We start from the raw sequence: 19,015 nt of genomic DNA, 5'->3' as shown, positions 1-19,015 counted from the left end.
CCCAAGTTTATAAGCATATCCCTTAGACGCCTTTTACGACATCCATAGGAAAGAGATGGAGTGGTCCTATTCTAGTTTCTAATAGTGCCGGGAACCAACAACATTATGCAAAATTACCTAAACTAACTTCAGAATATCAAAAATGTATCCTTAAAATTCTATGAAACATAAAAATACTAACAGTTTTATCACAATATCATAATAACAATTAAGTTGTTACACGCAATGATGAACAACTTAGCAAAAATTGATTTACATCAAATTATGAACAGAATACAATTATGATAATTTGTGAAGCATTATAAAAGACTCGGGGAATATTATTATATCGATATCGACTATTATGTTAAATTATACTGTCCTTTTTTGGTGCGGACATTATAGAAAATCATTTGTCTTCCTGGACGTGGTACAGTCAACCGCATATTAAGTGAACTACGACTATATCTTTTGTGGGGTAGACAGAGCCAACAGAATACTGAAAGACCACGTTCAGCTGTATGAATTTATGATGGAATTGAGATTCTAATACTGACAGGTTGCTTAACCATCGCGCGCAAGAATCCCAAGTTTATTACCATATCCCTTAGTCGCCATGACCATTTTGACAATACTAACATAATCTTGATCCTCAAAATCATATTAATTTATAATCAGTTATAAAGTTTTCTGAGGCATTGTAGAAAAAAATTAGAGAAATATACTGTCTCTAAAGATTTACTATAAATCTGATATTTGTGAGAGAAACCGCGGGGAAATACTGGTTAGTATTTATTATTTATTTAATTACTAGTGCCGTGTGGATCCCGGCACCAATAGAAAAAATAATAGGACCACTCCATCCCTTTCCCATGGATGTCGTAAAAGGCGACTAAGGGATAGCCTTATGAACTTGGGCTTCTTTTTTTAGGCGATGGGCTAGCAACCTGTCACTATTTATTCTATTTAGGCGGTTACTAACCATTTAAAGAGTTTATGAGTATGAATGTATAATACCGCGTAGTTCCCGGCACCAATACAAAAAAGAATAGGACCACCCCATCTCTTTCCCATTCGTAAAAAGCGACTAAGGGGTTCGTAGGCTTACAAACTCGGGATTATTTTTAGGCGATGGGTTAGCAACCTGTCACTATTTGAATCTCAATTCTGTCATTCTTACTTATTAATTTATTTAAAACTTTATAACACAAAAAAAAATGTACAAAAGGCGGACTTAATGCCGTTTTCATTGGCATTCTCTACCAGTCAACCAGCTGACCAAACAGAAAAACTTTAAGTTGGTGGTGCGATAAAGTGCACATGCATACTGACAAAATACATACATAATGTGGGAGAGTAAACCAAGGCAACAAAGCATAGCTAAAAAAGAAGAAAGATAGTTTAAGAGAAATGATCCCGAAAGACACAAGGTTACAATTTGGAATTCTCAAAGATAAATAGATATCAGTAAATGAGTTACAAGATGCCGTGTGGTTCCCGGCACCAATACAAAAAAGAATAGGACCACTCCATCTCTTTCCCATGGATGTCGTAAAAGCCGACTAAGGGGTAGGCTTATAAACTTGCGATTCTTCTTTTAGGCGATAGGCTAGCAACCTGTCACTATTTGAATCTCAATCCTATCTTAAAGCCAAATAGCTGAACGTGGCCTATCAGTCTTTGCAAGACTGTTGGTTCTGTCTACCCCGCAAGAGATAAAGACGTGATTATATGTATGTAGTTACAAGATTACCAATTAGGTTTTGTTTTGACATTCCGACATGCAGTCGTGTTTGCTCAAGTTAAATATGGCGACTGTAGCATGGTTTGTTTACTGAACTTGCAAATATTTTTACACCGAGGTATGATTGTTTAATTTATCTACGAGTATACTTATCTTTCGACAAGATATGAAAATAAATGTAATCTTTGAAATATTTATCGCTGCATCGATCGCTGAATCCTTCTCAACATTTGGGAATGCCGAAATTATAATGAATACATACAAATATTCAAGTCTATATTCCTTGCGGGGTAGGCAGAGCCAACAGTCTTGAAATGACTAGTAGGACACGTTCAGCCGTTTGGCTTAATGATAGAATTGAGATTCAAATAGTAAAAGTTGCTAGTCCATTGCCTAAAAGAGGAATCCCAAGCAAATTAGTCTTACCCTTAGTCGCCTTTTGCTACATTCATGGGAACGAGATGGAGATGTCCTATTCTTTTTTTATTAGTGCCTGGAACCACACGGCAATTATAATAAAAATCAAATAAAACATAACTGTTTAGTGTGTTAAAATATTATAAAACTAGAGGCCGCCCGCGACTTCTTCGCATGGAAAGCCTGTCAATCCCGCGGGAACTCCGGGATAAAAAGTAGCCTATATGTTATTCTGGGTCTTTAGCTACCTACATACCAAATTTCATCGTAATCGGTTCAGTAGTTTTCGCGTGAAAGAGTAACAAACATCCATACTGACATACTCACAAACTTTCGCATTTATAATATTAGTAGGATATACATACATTATTATTCTAAATTAATTATTATAAATTAATTATTATACCTCAATTCCATCTTAAAGCCAAACAGCTGAACGTGGCCTATTAGTCTTTACAAGACTGTTGGCTCTGTCTACCCCGCAAGGGATATAGACGTGATTATATGTATGTATGTATGTATAATTATTATAAATTACAGAGATTTCTATCTTTACGAATAAGAAACCATCATACACTGGTCATAATGTGTATGGCCGCGAGATGTATGACTCGTGTCATACATGCAAAAGCGTGGCAAATACAGCACATTTACTATAGTCAGAATACAGCGACGCTACCGTTGCGAAATGTTTGCTGAAAGTTTGGCGTTAGTGATAAGAGATGGCGTTATGTGAGCGATTAAGATCGCACTGTGACAATTTTGCTGAACGGAGACTTTTTGGTGCATTTGTAGATGTAAATTGTCATTCTTTTTAATATGTTCTTTGCATTTTGTATCAAATAAACAATCTTTCTTAATTAAGAGCAATATTGTTCTCAATACATTTAAGAAAGGAAAATGTCAATAAGTAAAAAATTTTTAAACGACAGTAGTGATAATATATTTTTTTTTAATTGTCATCACATTAACCAACTGCATTTTGAAATCATAACATTTGAATGAATTTAAATCTTGTTCAATTTCTTTTTTTTTTTTTTACTCAAACACATTTTTTGTTTTACTTTATATGTAAATTCAATGTCAAAAGAAATTAAAAAGTTAAAACCCATTATCATTTCTAATGGCTAACATCAACACAACACTGTTAATAACATTGATCGGGCGTCACTGAAATTTGGCATATATTTTGGTTTATAAGAAAATAATAGTTTAAATTTTTCATACGAAGAATACGTAAACGAATTTTAAGAAACTCCCAAATTTTCACGGAAACACTGTCCCTAGTTTTAAAATAGTCAAAGAATCTAGTCGCTTTACACTTGGACCACACGATAACCGGACAATAGTAACTAACATTGCACATTCGCATATATTTCAGCGGACAACATTGAGCAAACCCAAATGGTACTCATTAGTGCAGCAATTTGTTCTATCAGCGAAACAGTCAGGAAATTTCGTAACATATATTCGTAAGATTCCTCTTGTAGGCTAGCAACCTGTCACTATTTGAATCTCAATTATATCAAAAGCCTAACAGCTGGACGTGGTCTGCTAGTCTTTCAAGACTACTGGCTCCGTCTACCCCGCAAGGGATATAGACGTGCTAATATGAATGATCAAATAAAATGAAACTCACCAATAAACTCAGCGTCCTCCACAGAATTCTGGCTGTGCAGAGAATATCTGTTCGTGGTTTTCGTTGACGGAGAACTCTGTGTGGACCCGGCCACCACTCCCAGACTCCGGTACCCTTCATCCGACACCTCCGACCCATTGTCTGAAGCACTCTCAGCCTGGGGCGCTGGAGATACCGGCCTGGGACTTTTGTTCCGCCCAAGAGGGTTTGGCACCAAATGGTTGGACGTCACGATTTTCGTTCTGCGATCTGGCGAGGAAGATTTTCTGTCTCCGATTCTTCTGCCAGGAGACGCCGCCCGGTCCAAATCTCCGAGATAAGGCAAACTGGAAGGCTGTTCGCTTAATCTGTGGTTCGAAGAGTAATGGTTCATTCTGTGGTCTTCGTTGTAAACCCTAGTTCGCTCCTCGTACCTTGGATACTGTAGCGATATTGGCTCGTAGGATTTTGGTTCTTTCGTGAATGGTAAGGAAGTTGGGCCTGGGTCCCTTTCGTAAGTGACGGTTGCTCCTGCGAGGGATTTGTTGGTGTTGGGGCGGGCGAGGCGCGCTGAGAGCGTGGACCTGTGCTGAGACCGACAGCGGCAGGGGTCATGTTTGTCCAGATAGTGGGCCAGGGTGTCCCAGCCGCCTCCAACGCGTACCATCACGTGGGAGCGGAGGATCTGTAAAAGAAATGCGATGAATTAGGACAAAATGTATGTTTAGTACCTATATGCTTAATACAATCTTGGGATTCTTTTTAAGGCGATGGGCTAGCAACCTGTCACTATTTGAATCTCAATTCTATCATTAAGCCAAATAACTGAATGTGGCCATTCAGTCTTTTCAAGACTGTTGGCTCTGTCTGCCCCGCAAGGGATATAGACGTGACCATATGTACATATGTATGTTTAGTGTACCGTCTGGTTTCCCGCACCGATTAAAAAAGAATAAGACCACTCCATTTAGTTCCCATGGATGTCGTTGAAGGCGAATAAGGAATGGGCTTATGAACTTGGGATTCTTCTTTTAGGCGATGGGCTAGCAACCTAGTTTTAATTTTTTTTTCTATACATATACATACATACATACATAAAATCACGCCTTTTTCCCGGAGGGGTAGGCAGAGACTACCTCTTTCCACTTGCCACGATCTCTGCATACTTCCTTCGCTTCATCCACATTCATTCATAACTCTCTTCATACAAGCTCGGCGGTTTCGGGTACTTTTGACCTGACCCTTTACCCTTTCTATATAAAAAGAGAAATTCCTACTTTCTTATTCGAAAATAACACTATAGCCGACATCCCGTACTACTTGAGACGGAATTCCTCTGCTATTAATAACACCTCCCTTTTTAGACCGGTAAGGCCAAACGAGCGAATAGAAGTGGAGTGAATCATGGCCCATGTATGGTCAAATCGATAACTGCAATGAGAACCTCTATGTGTGGACTGTGGGCCAATTAAAATAGACACGTACTGATGACTAAGAGGACGGGGTGGACAGAGTCTGATTTAGGGATAAAGTTACTACTTTTTTTTTTTAGTTTCTTTACACAACATTTGTTACAACTTTTTTTTCTTTTTTGAGAAGAAACAGAAAAGATTTGTTATCTCGTATTTTATTTTTTGTAACGAATGAACTCAAAAACTGTACAAACAAACATATAATCACGTCTATATCCCTTGCGGGCTAGACATTGCCAATACAAAACCGGCACCCATACAAAAAAGAATAGGACCACTCCATCTCCTTCCCATGGATGTCGTAAAAGGCGACTAAGGGATAGGTTTACATACATGGTATTCTTTTTCAGGCGATGGGCTAGCAACCCGTCACTATTTGAATCTCAATTCTATCATTAAGCCAAATAGCTGAACGTGGCCATTCAGTCTTTTCAAGACTGCTGGCTCTGTCTACCCCGCAAGGGATATAGACGTGACCATATGTATGTATGTTTTTGATGGCATCAATTTAGACTTAAACTAGTATTCGTCTGCTCCTGGCCTTGTCTCGAAGTTCGCCTTCCCGGTAAGGAATGATTGACAGACGAAATCGACCAATCTTAATGGCCCCACGGTCCAAAGGCACTCTCAGAACTTGACTGGGGTCCCGTTATGGTCATAGAACCGTGGTCAGGTTGCATTCATCTGTCCTTAAAACCATGATGATTATTATTTGATATGAGATTAGTACTTATGAGATTTAATTATGTGATATGAGACTATTATGCCATGTGGTACCCGGTACCAATAAAAAAAATTATAGGACCACTCCATTTTGTTCCCATGGAAGTTGGAAAAGGTGAATAAGGGATAGGCTTATAAACTTGGGATTCTTCTTTTAAGCGATGGGCTAGCAACCTGTCGCTATTTGTGCCGGGAACCACACGGCACATTCAGCTAGCTGTTAGGCTTAATGATAGAATTGAGATTCAAATAGTGACAGGTGAATTTTCAAGTTACGTTATTTGAGTACGTATTTAATTTATGTTCTTTTCACAATATTTAATTAACATTAACATACAAACTCATACATACATACATACATAAAATCACGCCTCTTTCCCGGAGGGGTAGGCAGAGACTACCTCTTTCCACTTGCCACGATCTCTGCATACTTCTTTCGCTTCGTCCACATTCATAACTCTCTTCATACAAGCTCGGCGGTTTCGGGTACTTTTGACCTGACCCTTTACCAGGACGTCCTTAATTTGATCAAGATACGTTCGTCTAGGTCTTCCCACTCCGACCTTTCCCTCCACACTCTCCTTGTATATCTGCTTAGTCAACCTGCTTTCATTCATCCTCTCCACATGACCGAACCATCTTAACATACCCTTTTCTATTCCTGTAACTACATCTTCTTTCACATCACAACATTCCCTTATCACGCTGTTCCTTATCCTGTCACTCAATTTCACACCCATCATACTCCTTAACGCTCTCATTTCCACTGCATTTATTCTGCTTTCATGCTTCTTTTGCCATACCCAACTTTCACTCCCATACATTAATGTCGGGACCAACACGCCCCTGTGCACAGCCAGTCGAGCCTTTTTGGATAGTTTCTGACTGCTCATAAAGGCATGCAAAGCTCCATTCACCATGTTCCCCGCGTTCACTCTCCTTTCAATATCACTATCATACTTGCCATCTGATGTAAACTTTGATCCTAGATATACAAACTCTTTCACTTGCTCCACTTTTTCTCCTCCAATCAAAATATTACATGCTGTCATTTCTTTCTCCATTTCAAAAACCAGTGTTTTAGTTTTACTTACGTTCACTTTCATTCCTTTCTCTTTTAAAGCTTCATGCATACAGTTTACCATCTCCTGTAACTCCTCCGCTGATGACGCCAGTATAACCTGATCGTCGGCATAGAGCAGACATTTGACGAGTAACTCATTCATCCTTAATCCACTTTTAGACTCTTTCAAATCTGTCAAACAGCTATCCATAAATAGGTTGAACAGCCACGGTGACGCAACACATCCTTGCCTAACGCCTTTCTCAATCTTAAACCACTCAGTGTGCGCTCCGTTTATCCTGACACAAGCACTCGAATCCTCATATAAGGATTTCAGTGCTCGTATTAAGAGACTGCTCACCCCATGCATAGAAAGTGCTGACCACAATTCATTCCTCTCAACTCTGTCATAGGCCTTTTCCAGATCTACGAATGTGCAATAGACTTTTTGACTCTTGGCCAAAAACTTTTCGGCTATGCACCGCAAGGAAAAGACCTGATCAGTACATCCCATTCCCTTTCGAAATCCCGCTTGAGCATCCCATATTTTGTCATCAGTTTCATTCCTGACTCTATTAATCAATACCTTAGCATACAATTTGCCGACGACGCTAAGCAGGCTTATACCACGATAATTTTTGCAGTCCAGCTGTGACCCTTTTCCTTTGTAAAGTGGCACGATAACAGCCTTACACCAATCTTTTGGTACTCGGCCGCTTCTCCAACACAAATTGAAAAGGCAGTACAACTGACTAGCTACTACGCCTTTTCCTGCTTTAAGCATCTCGACCGACACTCTATCACACCCAGCAGCCTTTCCCGCTTTCATACTCTTAAGTGCTTCCACAATTTCGAACATTTCAATTTCGCCTTCCATCTCATTCTCTTTTTCTTCGCTATAGCAGAAATCTTTCTTATTTCCTTCCTTTTTTTCAAATAAACTTTCAAAATAGTCCTTCCATATCTTTAGTACACATTCTTCTCCTTTCACAACGCTACCATCCTGGCATCTGATCCTAGTCAGCTCTCTGGTTATAGTATTTCCTCGGGCTGACCTTACGGATTTCCAGAATACTTTCAGATTTGACTGAAAGTCTTCTGATAGCCTTTTATCAAAATCCTCTTTATACTCTTCTTTCTTTCTAATCACAGCTTTCTTAACCAAATCTTTCATTTTCTTATATTCCTTACGTGCTTCATTCACATCTTCATCTATAACCTCTTGCATTCTTAAGTTAGCTTTTGCTGCTAACAAATCCAGCCATGCTTTCTTCTTTAATCGCACAAGTTCTTGCACATCTTTACTCATCCACGCATTTTTGTGATTTTTTCCTTTCCTTCTTCTACTTACACCACACACTTCAACAGCTACTTTCACAATTCTTTCTTTAAATTCCTTCCATCCATCTTCAATATCGCTCATTTCCTCTAAATCTTCAAATTCATCCTTCAGTCTATTAATATACTTCTTACCTACATCCATATCTTGCAAATTTTCTACTTTTACTCTTTCCAAAGCGCTGGTTTGCTCCCTTACCCTGTGCCGCCAGCGATTGAAGATACCCCTTATCCGGGATATCACCAGTAAATGGTCCGAGTCAATGCCAGCACCGCGATATGCACGGGTATCCAGCACTTTGTTCTTCAATCTTTCATCTACAATCACAAAGTCTATCATACTTTTTAAAATACCTTCCACTCTTGTGTAGGTGTGGATCTCTTTATGTTGAAACATTGAGTTCGACACAAAAAGATCCCACTCTAGACAAATTTCTAATACACTTCTTCCATTATCATTCACCTTTTCGTCACCAAACGCACCAAGCACCTTTTCATATCCATCACGCTTTACACCCACCCATCCATTAAAATCACCTAACATAATAATCTTCTCATTTGGCTTGGTAACTTTCAATACTTCTCTTACACTATTCCAGAACTCCTCGTTTTCGCTTTTTGCTGATGTTGTACCCCTCGAACCCACATCCCAAGGTGCATAAACACCTAGAACGAAGATCCGAGTGATTCCAACTTTCAGCCTAATCCATAGAAGACGAGGGCTGACACACTCATACTCATTCACGCACTCAGCCATTCGTGCAGAAAGAATTAGACCGACCCCTTGACAGCCTCGGCTGGTACTGGAAATTCCAGACCAATACGCCGTGTAAGGGCCGTGCTGCGTCGCGTCGCATCCTTTCCGCTTCGTTTCATTCACGCACAACACATCCAAACGTCTTTCATCCATCATCTGGCATACTTCCTCAATCTTATCCTTCATTCCTCCTCTTACATTCATCGTCGCAAAGCGGCTTTCAGCAGACCGCATACCGCTCCCGCCGGGAACGAGACGTGATGGGGTGCGGACACCATCGCCGCCATCTAGGTGCTCTTTCAAAAAATTTGCATCCATGCGATTCCCACGAGACGCTAGGGAAAAATTTTGTCCGCCCCAGCAGAGCCCCGCATGCCAGGGTAAGGCTAGCCATTACCTGGGGGTCGCCCAACCCCATGGCGGAAGTGGCACGCTCGAGACTAGGCTCGCCCCTAGCCATGCATCCATCGGCGCGGCAGACCTTAGATTGGCAGGGATTTACATTAAAGAGGAATCCCAAGTCTATCCCTTAGTCGGCTCTTACGACATCCGTGGGAAAGAGATGGAGTGGTCCTATTCTTTTGTAATGGTGCCGGGAACCACACGGCAAACTCAATACAAACTCACTTACACATTTAAATATTAGTAAATAACAGATAGCCGGTGGCCAGCGGGGGCTGACACCTACAGACAGACAGACAGAATTTCATAACTTAATTATAGTTATTACGCTAAGAAGTTGCCATATCGAGATGCTATTGTTTATTTAGAAGTTAATACAATTTTGACATTTTTCAGTCTTTTACTTTTTATACATATACTTACATACGTACATATCCCTTACGGGGTAGACAGAGCCAACAGTTTTTAATAGATATGTATAAATTATTTGAATCAGTTTCATCATACTTATATTGTAATTTATGATGTCTTTTTAGAAAAAACAAAATCTTCATAAGAGCCTTTTTTTAACAAGGTGACATTGTGCCGTGTGGTTCTCGACACCAATAAAAAATAGGACCACTCCATTTCGTTTCCATGGATGTCGTAAAAGGCGACTAAGGGATAGGCTTATAAACTTTTGATTCTTCTTTTAGGCCATGGGCTAGCAACTTGTCACTATTTGAATCTCAATTCTATCATCAAGCCAAAAAGGTGGATGTGGCCTATCAGTATTTTCAAGACTGTTGGCTCTGTCTACCCCGCAAGAGATATAGACGTGACTATATATGTATGTATGTATTTCTTTTGTAGAAAAAACATAACCGTCAGATGGTTAGAGCTTTTTTCTTTACATGTTGACATTAAAAAGTGAAAATGTTTGAGGACGGCTGATAAACTGTCTCCTTACTACAATCTACCTCCCTGCCAAATTTCATCTTTACCGGCCTAGTACTTTTCAAGATACCATGATGAGTGAGAAGGTACGCGAGCGAGTGTTTTTCAGTATTATAGATATGTTTTTTGCATTAGAATTGTGTGAAAGTGATTGGACTCATAAGAATGACGTTTTGATAAGATGTAGAAATAAACCATGTTTATACTAATAAGATAATTTAGTCCGAATGGGAAGGCCTAGACGAACGTATCTTGATCAAATTAAGGACGTCCTGGTAAAGGGTCAGGTAAAGAGTACCCGAAACCGCCGAGCTTGCATGAAGAGAGTTATGAATGTGGATGAAGCAAATGGAAAGATGTAGTCTCTGCCTATCCCTCCGGGAGAGAGGCGGTGTTTTTATGTATGTGTGTATGTATGTATGTAAGATTTTACTAAACTCGTCGCACCCACGACCACAAAGTTCTGAGGTGAACAGGAAACGGCCATAGACACAAATGTCTATCTGTCTGTCTCCTAGGATATACAAAACAAGGCCAGTTTGAGCACGGGCTGTAAATAGTCGCACATTGCCAAGTAATTTCGTAATTAATTAGTTTAATTTGTATGTTAATTAGAAGTAAACAGAGCAAGTGTTGTATGGCTTAATTATTGGTTATACATACATACATAAAATCACGTTTATATCCCTTGCGGGGTAGACAGAGCCAACAACCTCCAAAAGACTGAAAGGCCACGTTCAGTTGTTTGGCCTAATGATAGAATTGAGATTCAAATAGTGACAGGTTGCTAGCCCATCGCCTAAAATTAGAATCCCAAGTTTATAAGCCTATTCCTTAGTCGCCTCTTACTACATCCATGGGAAATGTGATGGAGTGGTATATATATACATACCTATCCTTTTTTATAATGGTGATGGGATTTACACGGCAAATATATAACACGGGGATATTACAATAAGCGGGATTTTTTATTTCACGCGGACGAAGCCGCATGCAAACAATAGTTATACATAGGCAGTAAACTTAGTTTTAAGTAATTTATTTGACGTCAACCAATGTTGTGAAACCAAACGTTTCGACAATTATTAAGCGATATGTTTAATAAATTAAATATAAATTTGAATTTGGCTTACCCTAACGAAGATCAGCATCTTCGTGTCACCAATCCTGTACTTCCCCTCCGACACCCTGACCATGGGGAACTGGGTGGGGCACGAGCACCTCTCCACTAAATCCCTGACCCTTTCGTCCAAACTCCTCAAGTCATTGGTCACCAATTGCGGCTGCGGCCCGCACGGGACCAGCCCCAGCGCGGAATCATCAGGCCTCAACTCCTCCCCGGCCAGTTCTCTCTCTATCTGCTTCTCCATTTGGACCAGCAGCGGCGCTGGCATGCCCAAAACCGCACCCTTCCTAGCCACTTCCAACAAGCATAAGACAACGTGCTTCTCATTTTTGCGAAGGCACAAATCGTCAGTTTCAAACAGCAAGCATTCGAGTATCCCCAATGCTCGTCTGCACCAGTCTATGAAATTGGAGACGTTGTCCCTGGCGAAGAATGTGCCTGCCTTCGCGGCTGGGAGCATGTTCACGGGAGCCCTGGAGCGAAGGGCTCGTGCCAAGGCGATGGCATCGTCGGATTCCTGGTTCAGAGACTCCAGGATCACCCTGGCCGATTCCCGGACTGCGTTCGCGTGCTGGAACATGAGAAAGAAGGTTGTTAGCTTATGGGTTGGTAGTTAGGCTTTCTTTAAAAAGGTAGGTAAGTACACTTATTACAGAATAGAGGCCGCCCGCGACTTCGTCCGCATGGAAACCCTATTAATCCCGCGGGAACTCCGGGATAAAAAGTATATAGTAGCCTATATGTTATTCTGGGTCTTCAGCTACCTACATACCAAATATCATCGTAATCGGTTCAGTAGCTTTCGCGTTAAAGAGTAACAAACATCCATACTGACATCCTGACATACAAACTTTCGCATTTATAATATAAGTCGGATTACTGACATATACGATGGTGATACATTAACAGCATAAATTCATTCATTTATTCATATGGTCACGTCTATATCCCCTGCGGGGTAGGCAGAACCAGCAGTCTAACGCATACAGCATAGATATTCCCTTATAATAATAAATTAAGTAGATGTTGAGCTTTTTTAGGGTTATGTAGCCTTATGGCAAAAATTGATCCCATTAAAATTATATTGATCCCATTAAAGTATGCATGTGCACTTTATCGCACCACCAACTTAAAGTTTTTCTGTTCGGTCAGCTGGTTGACTGGTAGAGAATGCCAAACGGCATTAAGTCCGCCCTTTGTACATATTTTTTGTGCAATAAAGTTTTATATAAATAAAAAAAAAAATTCGTCACGACCTTATGCAGCCATTTTGTGTTCACTGAGATGAAAAGAGTTTTGGAAAACCCACGGGAACAGATTCTAGAAAACATAAGCTAGTTATAAGATAATATATTAATAGATAAATATAGTTATAAGAGCACGTAAATTATATCTTTCATTGTAAACGTCTTTACGGCATAAACTTAATAGTACCAATTGATAATTCATGCGGTCATCATGAGAACAAGAGGTGGTTTTTGAGTAAGGGTAACACAAACACACACATATCACGTCCTTAGGGGGAAGAGTCAATATTCACAAGATTAAAATGCCACGTTAAACAATGACATACATACATAAAATCACGCCTCTTTCCCGGAGGGGAAGGCAGAGACTACCTCTTTCCACTTGCCACGATCCCTGCACACTTCCTTCGCTTCATCCACATTCATAACTCTCTTAATGCAAGCGCAGCGGTTTCGGGTACTCTTGACCTGACCCTTTACCAGGACGTCCTTAATATGATTAAGATACGTTCGTCTGATGACATAATCACGAAATTAAAATTCTAAGACGGTGACATGCTTAGTTTCATTAAACTCTCATCAGCTCACATAAATTCGAGTCAGGTAATGGAATAAAGTTAAATAAATGTAACGTTTCCACATTCTTATAGTTAAGTCTCATAGTAATTACTATGAGACCCCTTCACGTTACAACAGTGAGCCCAGAAAATGTCGCAAATAGTAAACCTCATTGGTATTCAATATGAGGTGGCGTTTAGCAAATCACTACTAAAAATAAAGGCTTGTATACAATGATGCGACCACTAAAATCTATACTTATATTATAAAGCTGAAAAGTTGGTTGTTTGAACGCGCTAATCTCAGGAACTAATGGTTCAAATTGAAAAATTATTGTGTTGAATAGTCTATTTATCGAGGAAGGCTTTAGGCTATATAACATCACACTGCAACTATTAGGAGCGACGAAATAATGGAAAATGTGAAAAAAAACGGCGAAAATTATTCATGTGAGGGTTTAAATGATGCCCAAAATAACTATTACACGCGGACGAAGTCGCGGGCACAGCTAGTAAAACTATAAATTTATAAAAATCAAACCGATATATCTTTGTTGTTTTTGTCATTATATAAAAGACTATTATTTATAATGAAATGCAAATATCTTCATAGATTTCATTTCATTAAATTTCTGCTTATAAATTTTCGTATTCTCATTTCTAATAGTATCCGTTATCAAATATTACCGTGGGAAATACCCTTTAATAAAAAAAAGCCATAATCGTTTCATAACAGTTTCGACGCATAAAAACAAACATAGAAAAGAAGATACATGTTTTTTTTTCAGGGAAATTAATAATCTCCATCTTTAAAAAGTATTATTTATTGCATAGATAAAAAGCAACATAAAAATATCCTAGTATTTAATTTTACTTTTTTTATATATGTATATCGTATCTAGATAATACGATATATTACCAACAGTCTTAAAAAGACTGATAGGCCACATTCACCTCATTGCCTTCATGATAGAATTGATATTCAAATAGTGACAGTTTGCTAGCCCAATGCCTAAAATATAATATGATATTATATTATATATTTTAAAATTAGCGGTTTTATTCTCCACCCAGCCTTATTTCCACTAATACTGTCCAGTAATTGTTGCATGCGTTTGCATACATTACCCGCTAATGAATGTTAAGACGTAATGGTTTTCAAACAAACATACAAGTCAGTTCAAATCCAAAGGAGAATTTAAATTTTATAGGCTTCATTTTTCAATCACACTAATTTTATAAAGAAAAAAAATTACTACCCGAATGTTGGCTGGAAGAGATTGCTTAGCGATAAGTTCGCCTTTGGTCAACATATTCATAATTTATATTTCTACTATATATATATATATATATATAGTATATATATATATATACTATATATATATATATATATATATATATATATATATATATATATATATATATATATATATGACAGAGTTGAGAGGAATGAATTGTGGTCAGCACTTTCTATGCATGGGGTGAGCAGTCTCTTGATACGAGCACTGAAATCCTTATATGAGGATTCGAGTGCTTGTGTCAGGATAAACGGAGCGCACACTGAGTGGTTTAAGATTGAGAAAGGTGTTAGGCAGGGATGTGTTGCGTCACCGTGGCTGTTCAACCTATTTATGGATAGTTGTTTGACAGATTTGAAAGTGGATTAAGGATGAATGAATTACTCGTCAAATGTCTGCTCTATGCCGACGATCAGGTTATACTGGCGTCATCAGCGGAGGAGTTACAGGAGATGGTAAACTGTATGCATGAAGCTTTAAAAGAGAAAGGAATGAAAGTGAACGTAAGTAAAACTAAAACACTGGTTTTTGAAATGGAGAAAGAAATGACAGCATGTAATATTTTGATTGGAGGAGAAAAAGTTGAGCAAGTGAAAGAGTTTGTATATCTAGGATCAAAGTTTACATCAGATGGCAAGTGTGATAGTGATATTGAAAGGAGAGTGAACGCGGGGAACATGGTGAATGGAGCTTTGCATGCCTTTATGAGCAGTCAGAAACTATCCAAAAAGGCTCGACTGGCTGTGCACAGGGGCGTGTTGGTCCCGACATTAATGTATGGGAGTGAAAGTTGGGTATGGCAAAAGAAGCACGAAAGCAGAATAAATGCAGTGGAAATGAGAGCGTTAAGGAGTATGTTGGGTGTGAAATTGAGTGACCGGATAAGGAACAGCGTGATAAGGGAATGTTGTGATGTGAAAGAAGATGTAGTTACAGGAATAGAAAAGGGTATGTTGAGATGGTTCGGTCATGTGGAGAGGATGAATGAAAACAGGTTGACTAAGCAGATATACAAGGAGAGTGTGGAGGGAAAGGTCGGGGTGGGAAGACCTAGACGAACATATCTTGATCAAATTAAGGACGTCCTGGTGAAGGGTCAGGTCAAAAGTGCCCGAAACCGCCGAGCTTGCATGAAGAGAGTTATGAATGTGGATGAAGCAAAGGAAGTATGCAGGGATCGTGGCAAGTGGAAAGAGGTAGTCTCTGCCTACCCCTCCGGGAAAGAGGCGTGAGTTTATGTATGTATGTATGTATATATATATATTTAATAAGCAATAAAGATATTTTGTATTATAGTGTATTGCATTTTCTTATGCAACGAAATCATTTAAAAGTTGATGGTTTTGACATACACATAGGCAGACCAAAACTTCAGAAGTGTAGTAAGATACCTCGCACCGAGCTAGTACCTATCAATGAAATCATGATTAAAATAAACCGATTACTCTATTTACTATTAGAAAAAAGAACATATTGGAGTTCGAATCCCGGTCAGGGCATGATTAGAAAATAACTTCTACTGATTGGCCTTTGTCTTGGATATTTATCGATAAAGTATTTATTATAAAATAGTATCGTTGAGTTAGTATCTCGTAACACAAGTCTCGAACTTACTTCGAGGCTCAATCTTTATAATTTGTCCCTTATATATTTATGTAAAATTTCCCCCTCTTCTTCTTCTTACTGGCTTTAGACCCGAATGCATCCACACCACTCTAGAGAGGAGCCTGGGGTATGCCTTTGACCATGGATCCTGGATTGGGCGAGTCAGGTTTTTACACGAAGCGACTCCCATCTGACTTCCGCAACCTTTGCAAACCTAACCCGTATTGGATCCATGGTTACACATCCACTTGCCTGAAGGTTTCCTCACGATTTTTTCCCTCACCGTAAGAGCATTTCAAAATTTTGTGTTTGTAATATATGTATGTATATCTCAGTATGCATGTGCACTTTATCGCACCACCAACTTAAAGTTTTTCTGTTCTGTCAGCTGGTTGACTGGTAGAGAATGCCAAACGGCATTAAGTCCGCCTTTTGTTCCTGTTTTTTTTATTTAACAAATTTAAAAAAAAAAAATACACGTACAAAATAGTATGGCCCAAAATAAACAGTTTAAAAGTTCAAAGTATTTTTGGAAATAAGTGCTTACCACTTACTCTAAATTAATTACATGTAACCAGTTCCCGTGACATATCGAATGTTTTAATCGAGTATTTATTCGCGGCAGCGACCTCTAGCGGCCTTCAACGACCTTCAAGTTGTTTTAAGTTAACACGAATTTAATATATCGTAAAGTCAAAGACATATTAATATCTCCAGTGTGGATGAGATTCCCTTGCAAATGTTGCGGAGGTCAGACGGGAGTAAATTCGTGTCAAAACCTGAGCTACCTAATTAAGGAACCTGGTCTAATGAGCAGGCAACCGGGACTTGTGCCTGAATTATAATGATACAAGTATTAAATAAAAGCCTAGGAATTTAAGTCATCTAGTCTCTATCAAAATCTAGCCTATTTTTGTGCCATTTTTCATTATACCTACTCGGACGAGCATTAAGAGAGTTTATTAATTACAAACAAAAATATACTTTCTTCTTATAAATACGAATAAATAAAGAAATTTTTCCCTTACTCAAACTTACGATAAATGTAACCAAGTACATTCAAGTAAGTATTCCAAATCGTCGTAGGCGACGGATCCTTGATCCAATTAGCAATTCGGAACTGAATCGATTACGACAACGAATCGATTCTAAAGTATCGACGGCGCCGTTGTGTCGCAACACTATAATAGTAAAGGGCGTAATTAATTTCATAACATGATCGATAGATTTATTTAAATATGTGATTTACACATGTTAACGCCTTCAAAATGATGCAAGTGTTTTTAAGGCTACCCAAAAAAGGTGAGTTAAAAAAGGTTATGGTGCTAGATAATTATATAGCCTCTGTGGCGAAGCGGTAGTACGCTTGTCTGTGATACCAGAGGTCCCAGGTTCGAATCCCGGCAAGGGCATGATGAGAAAAGAACTTATTCTGATCGGCCTGGGTCTGGATGTTTATCTATATAAGTATTTATTATAAAATAAAGTATCATTGAGTTTGCATCTCGTAACACAAGTCTCGAAGTTACTTCGAGGCTAACCCGATCTATGTAAATAGTCCGGTATATTTATTATTTCATTAATTACACAGCCTATGCAATTAATGCTTATGTCATATATATAGCAGATTGCCGTTTGGTTGGAATAGGACCACAAATACTTCCCACGGATCTAGGAAAAGGCGACTAAGGAAACGTCTTATAAACTTGGGATTTTCCTTTTAGGCAATATGCCCCTATTTAAATATCACTGACCATGGCCGATCAGTCTTCTCAATACTACTTATTAGATCTGTCTACCACGTAAGGGTTAAAAACGTGATTATATGTATGTAATTCTATGGTACTAAGACACTAAAAAATAAGAATGTATGACAGATGAAAATGCCGTCAGATATCATTAGTGCATTAAGAAGATCTCGCTCCCCACGCCGCCCACCAGCCGACGAATCCATTTGTAACCTGAGGTAGATATTTATGAATCATTATTATTACTTAACGCTATTTGTTTTAAGCATGTGATGAAAAAAGGGAGGTTAGGTTACTAAAAATTTATACGTCTTTATTGATAACGTGGTAGGCAGAGCCAAAAGTCTCGAAAAGGCACGTTCAGCTTTAGCCGGATTAGATGCATACATACATACATATGGTCACGTCTATATCCCTTGCGGGGTAGACAGAGCCACCAGTCTTGAAAAGACTGAATGGCCACGTTCAACTATTTGGCTTAATGATAGAATTGAGTTTCAAATAGTGACAGGTTGCTAGCCCGTCGCCTAAAAGAAGAATCTCAAGTTTATATGCCTATCCCTTACTCCCCTTTTACGACATCCATGGGAAAGAGTTAAAAAAAAGAAAGAGTGGTCCTATTTTTTTTTTCTATTGGAGCCGGGAACCGAAACAACCACAAATGCAACTTACCATTAAGAACACCATTGCCGGAGTGCCAATTAAAAAACAAAATGCTAAATCCTTGCTGTGAAATGAGATTAAAAAAAAGTGCGCGAAATTCCCGCCTACACTCGCGGTATTGCCATATCTAGATCGAAAAATAAAACTACGATTAGTAGGATAGCGGTATGCTTTGACAGCGGCAAAAATAACGCCTCAGGGAGTGTTTTATTTATATAATTTTTTATTTTCTTTTAAGATTATCTTGTACTGTCCCTGCATAGCATCAACTAGCTAGTCCCAATACTAATTTATAGGACTGAAACTTAGATAGGGCTACATC

General features: G+C 38.9%; 1 protein-coding gene across 1 annotated transcript in view; it reads right to left on the bottom strand.

Annotated features, from left to right (window-relative positions):
• Positions 1-19,015, bottom strand: part of LOC106139266 (GAS2-like protein pickled eggs) — an 86,736-nt gene that overhangs the window by 4,070 nt on the left and 63,651 nt on the right. The window contains exons 3-4 of the mRNA XM_060950681.1: positions 11,583-12,146; positions 3,780-4,443 (exon numbers count right to left, since the gene is read on the bottom strand). Coding sequence (XP_060806664.1) covers positions 3,780-4,443; positions 11,583-12,146 — 1,228 coding nt within the window. The remainder of the gene's footprint in view (positions 1-3,779; positions 4,444-11,582; positions 12,147-19,015) is intronic.

This window comes from Amyelois transitella, chromosome 22 (assembly GCF_032362555.1).
Source record: "Amyelois transitella isolate CPQ chromosome 22, ilAmyTran1.1, whole genome shotgun sequence".
Lineage (NCBI taxonomy): Eukaryota > Metazoa > Arthropoda > Insecta > Lepidoptera > Pyralidae > Amyelois > Amyelois transitella.
Note: the sequence above shows the minus strand (reverse complement) of the source record. Positions and strands in the feature narration are given on the sequence as shown.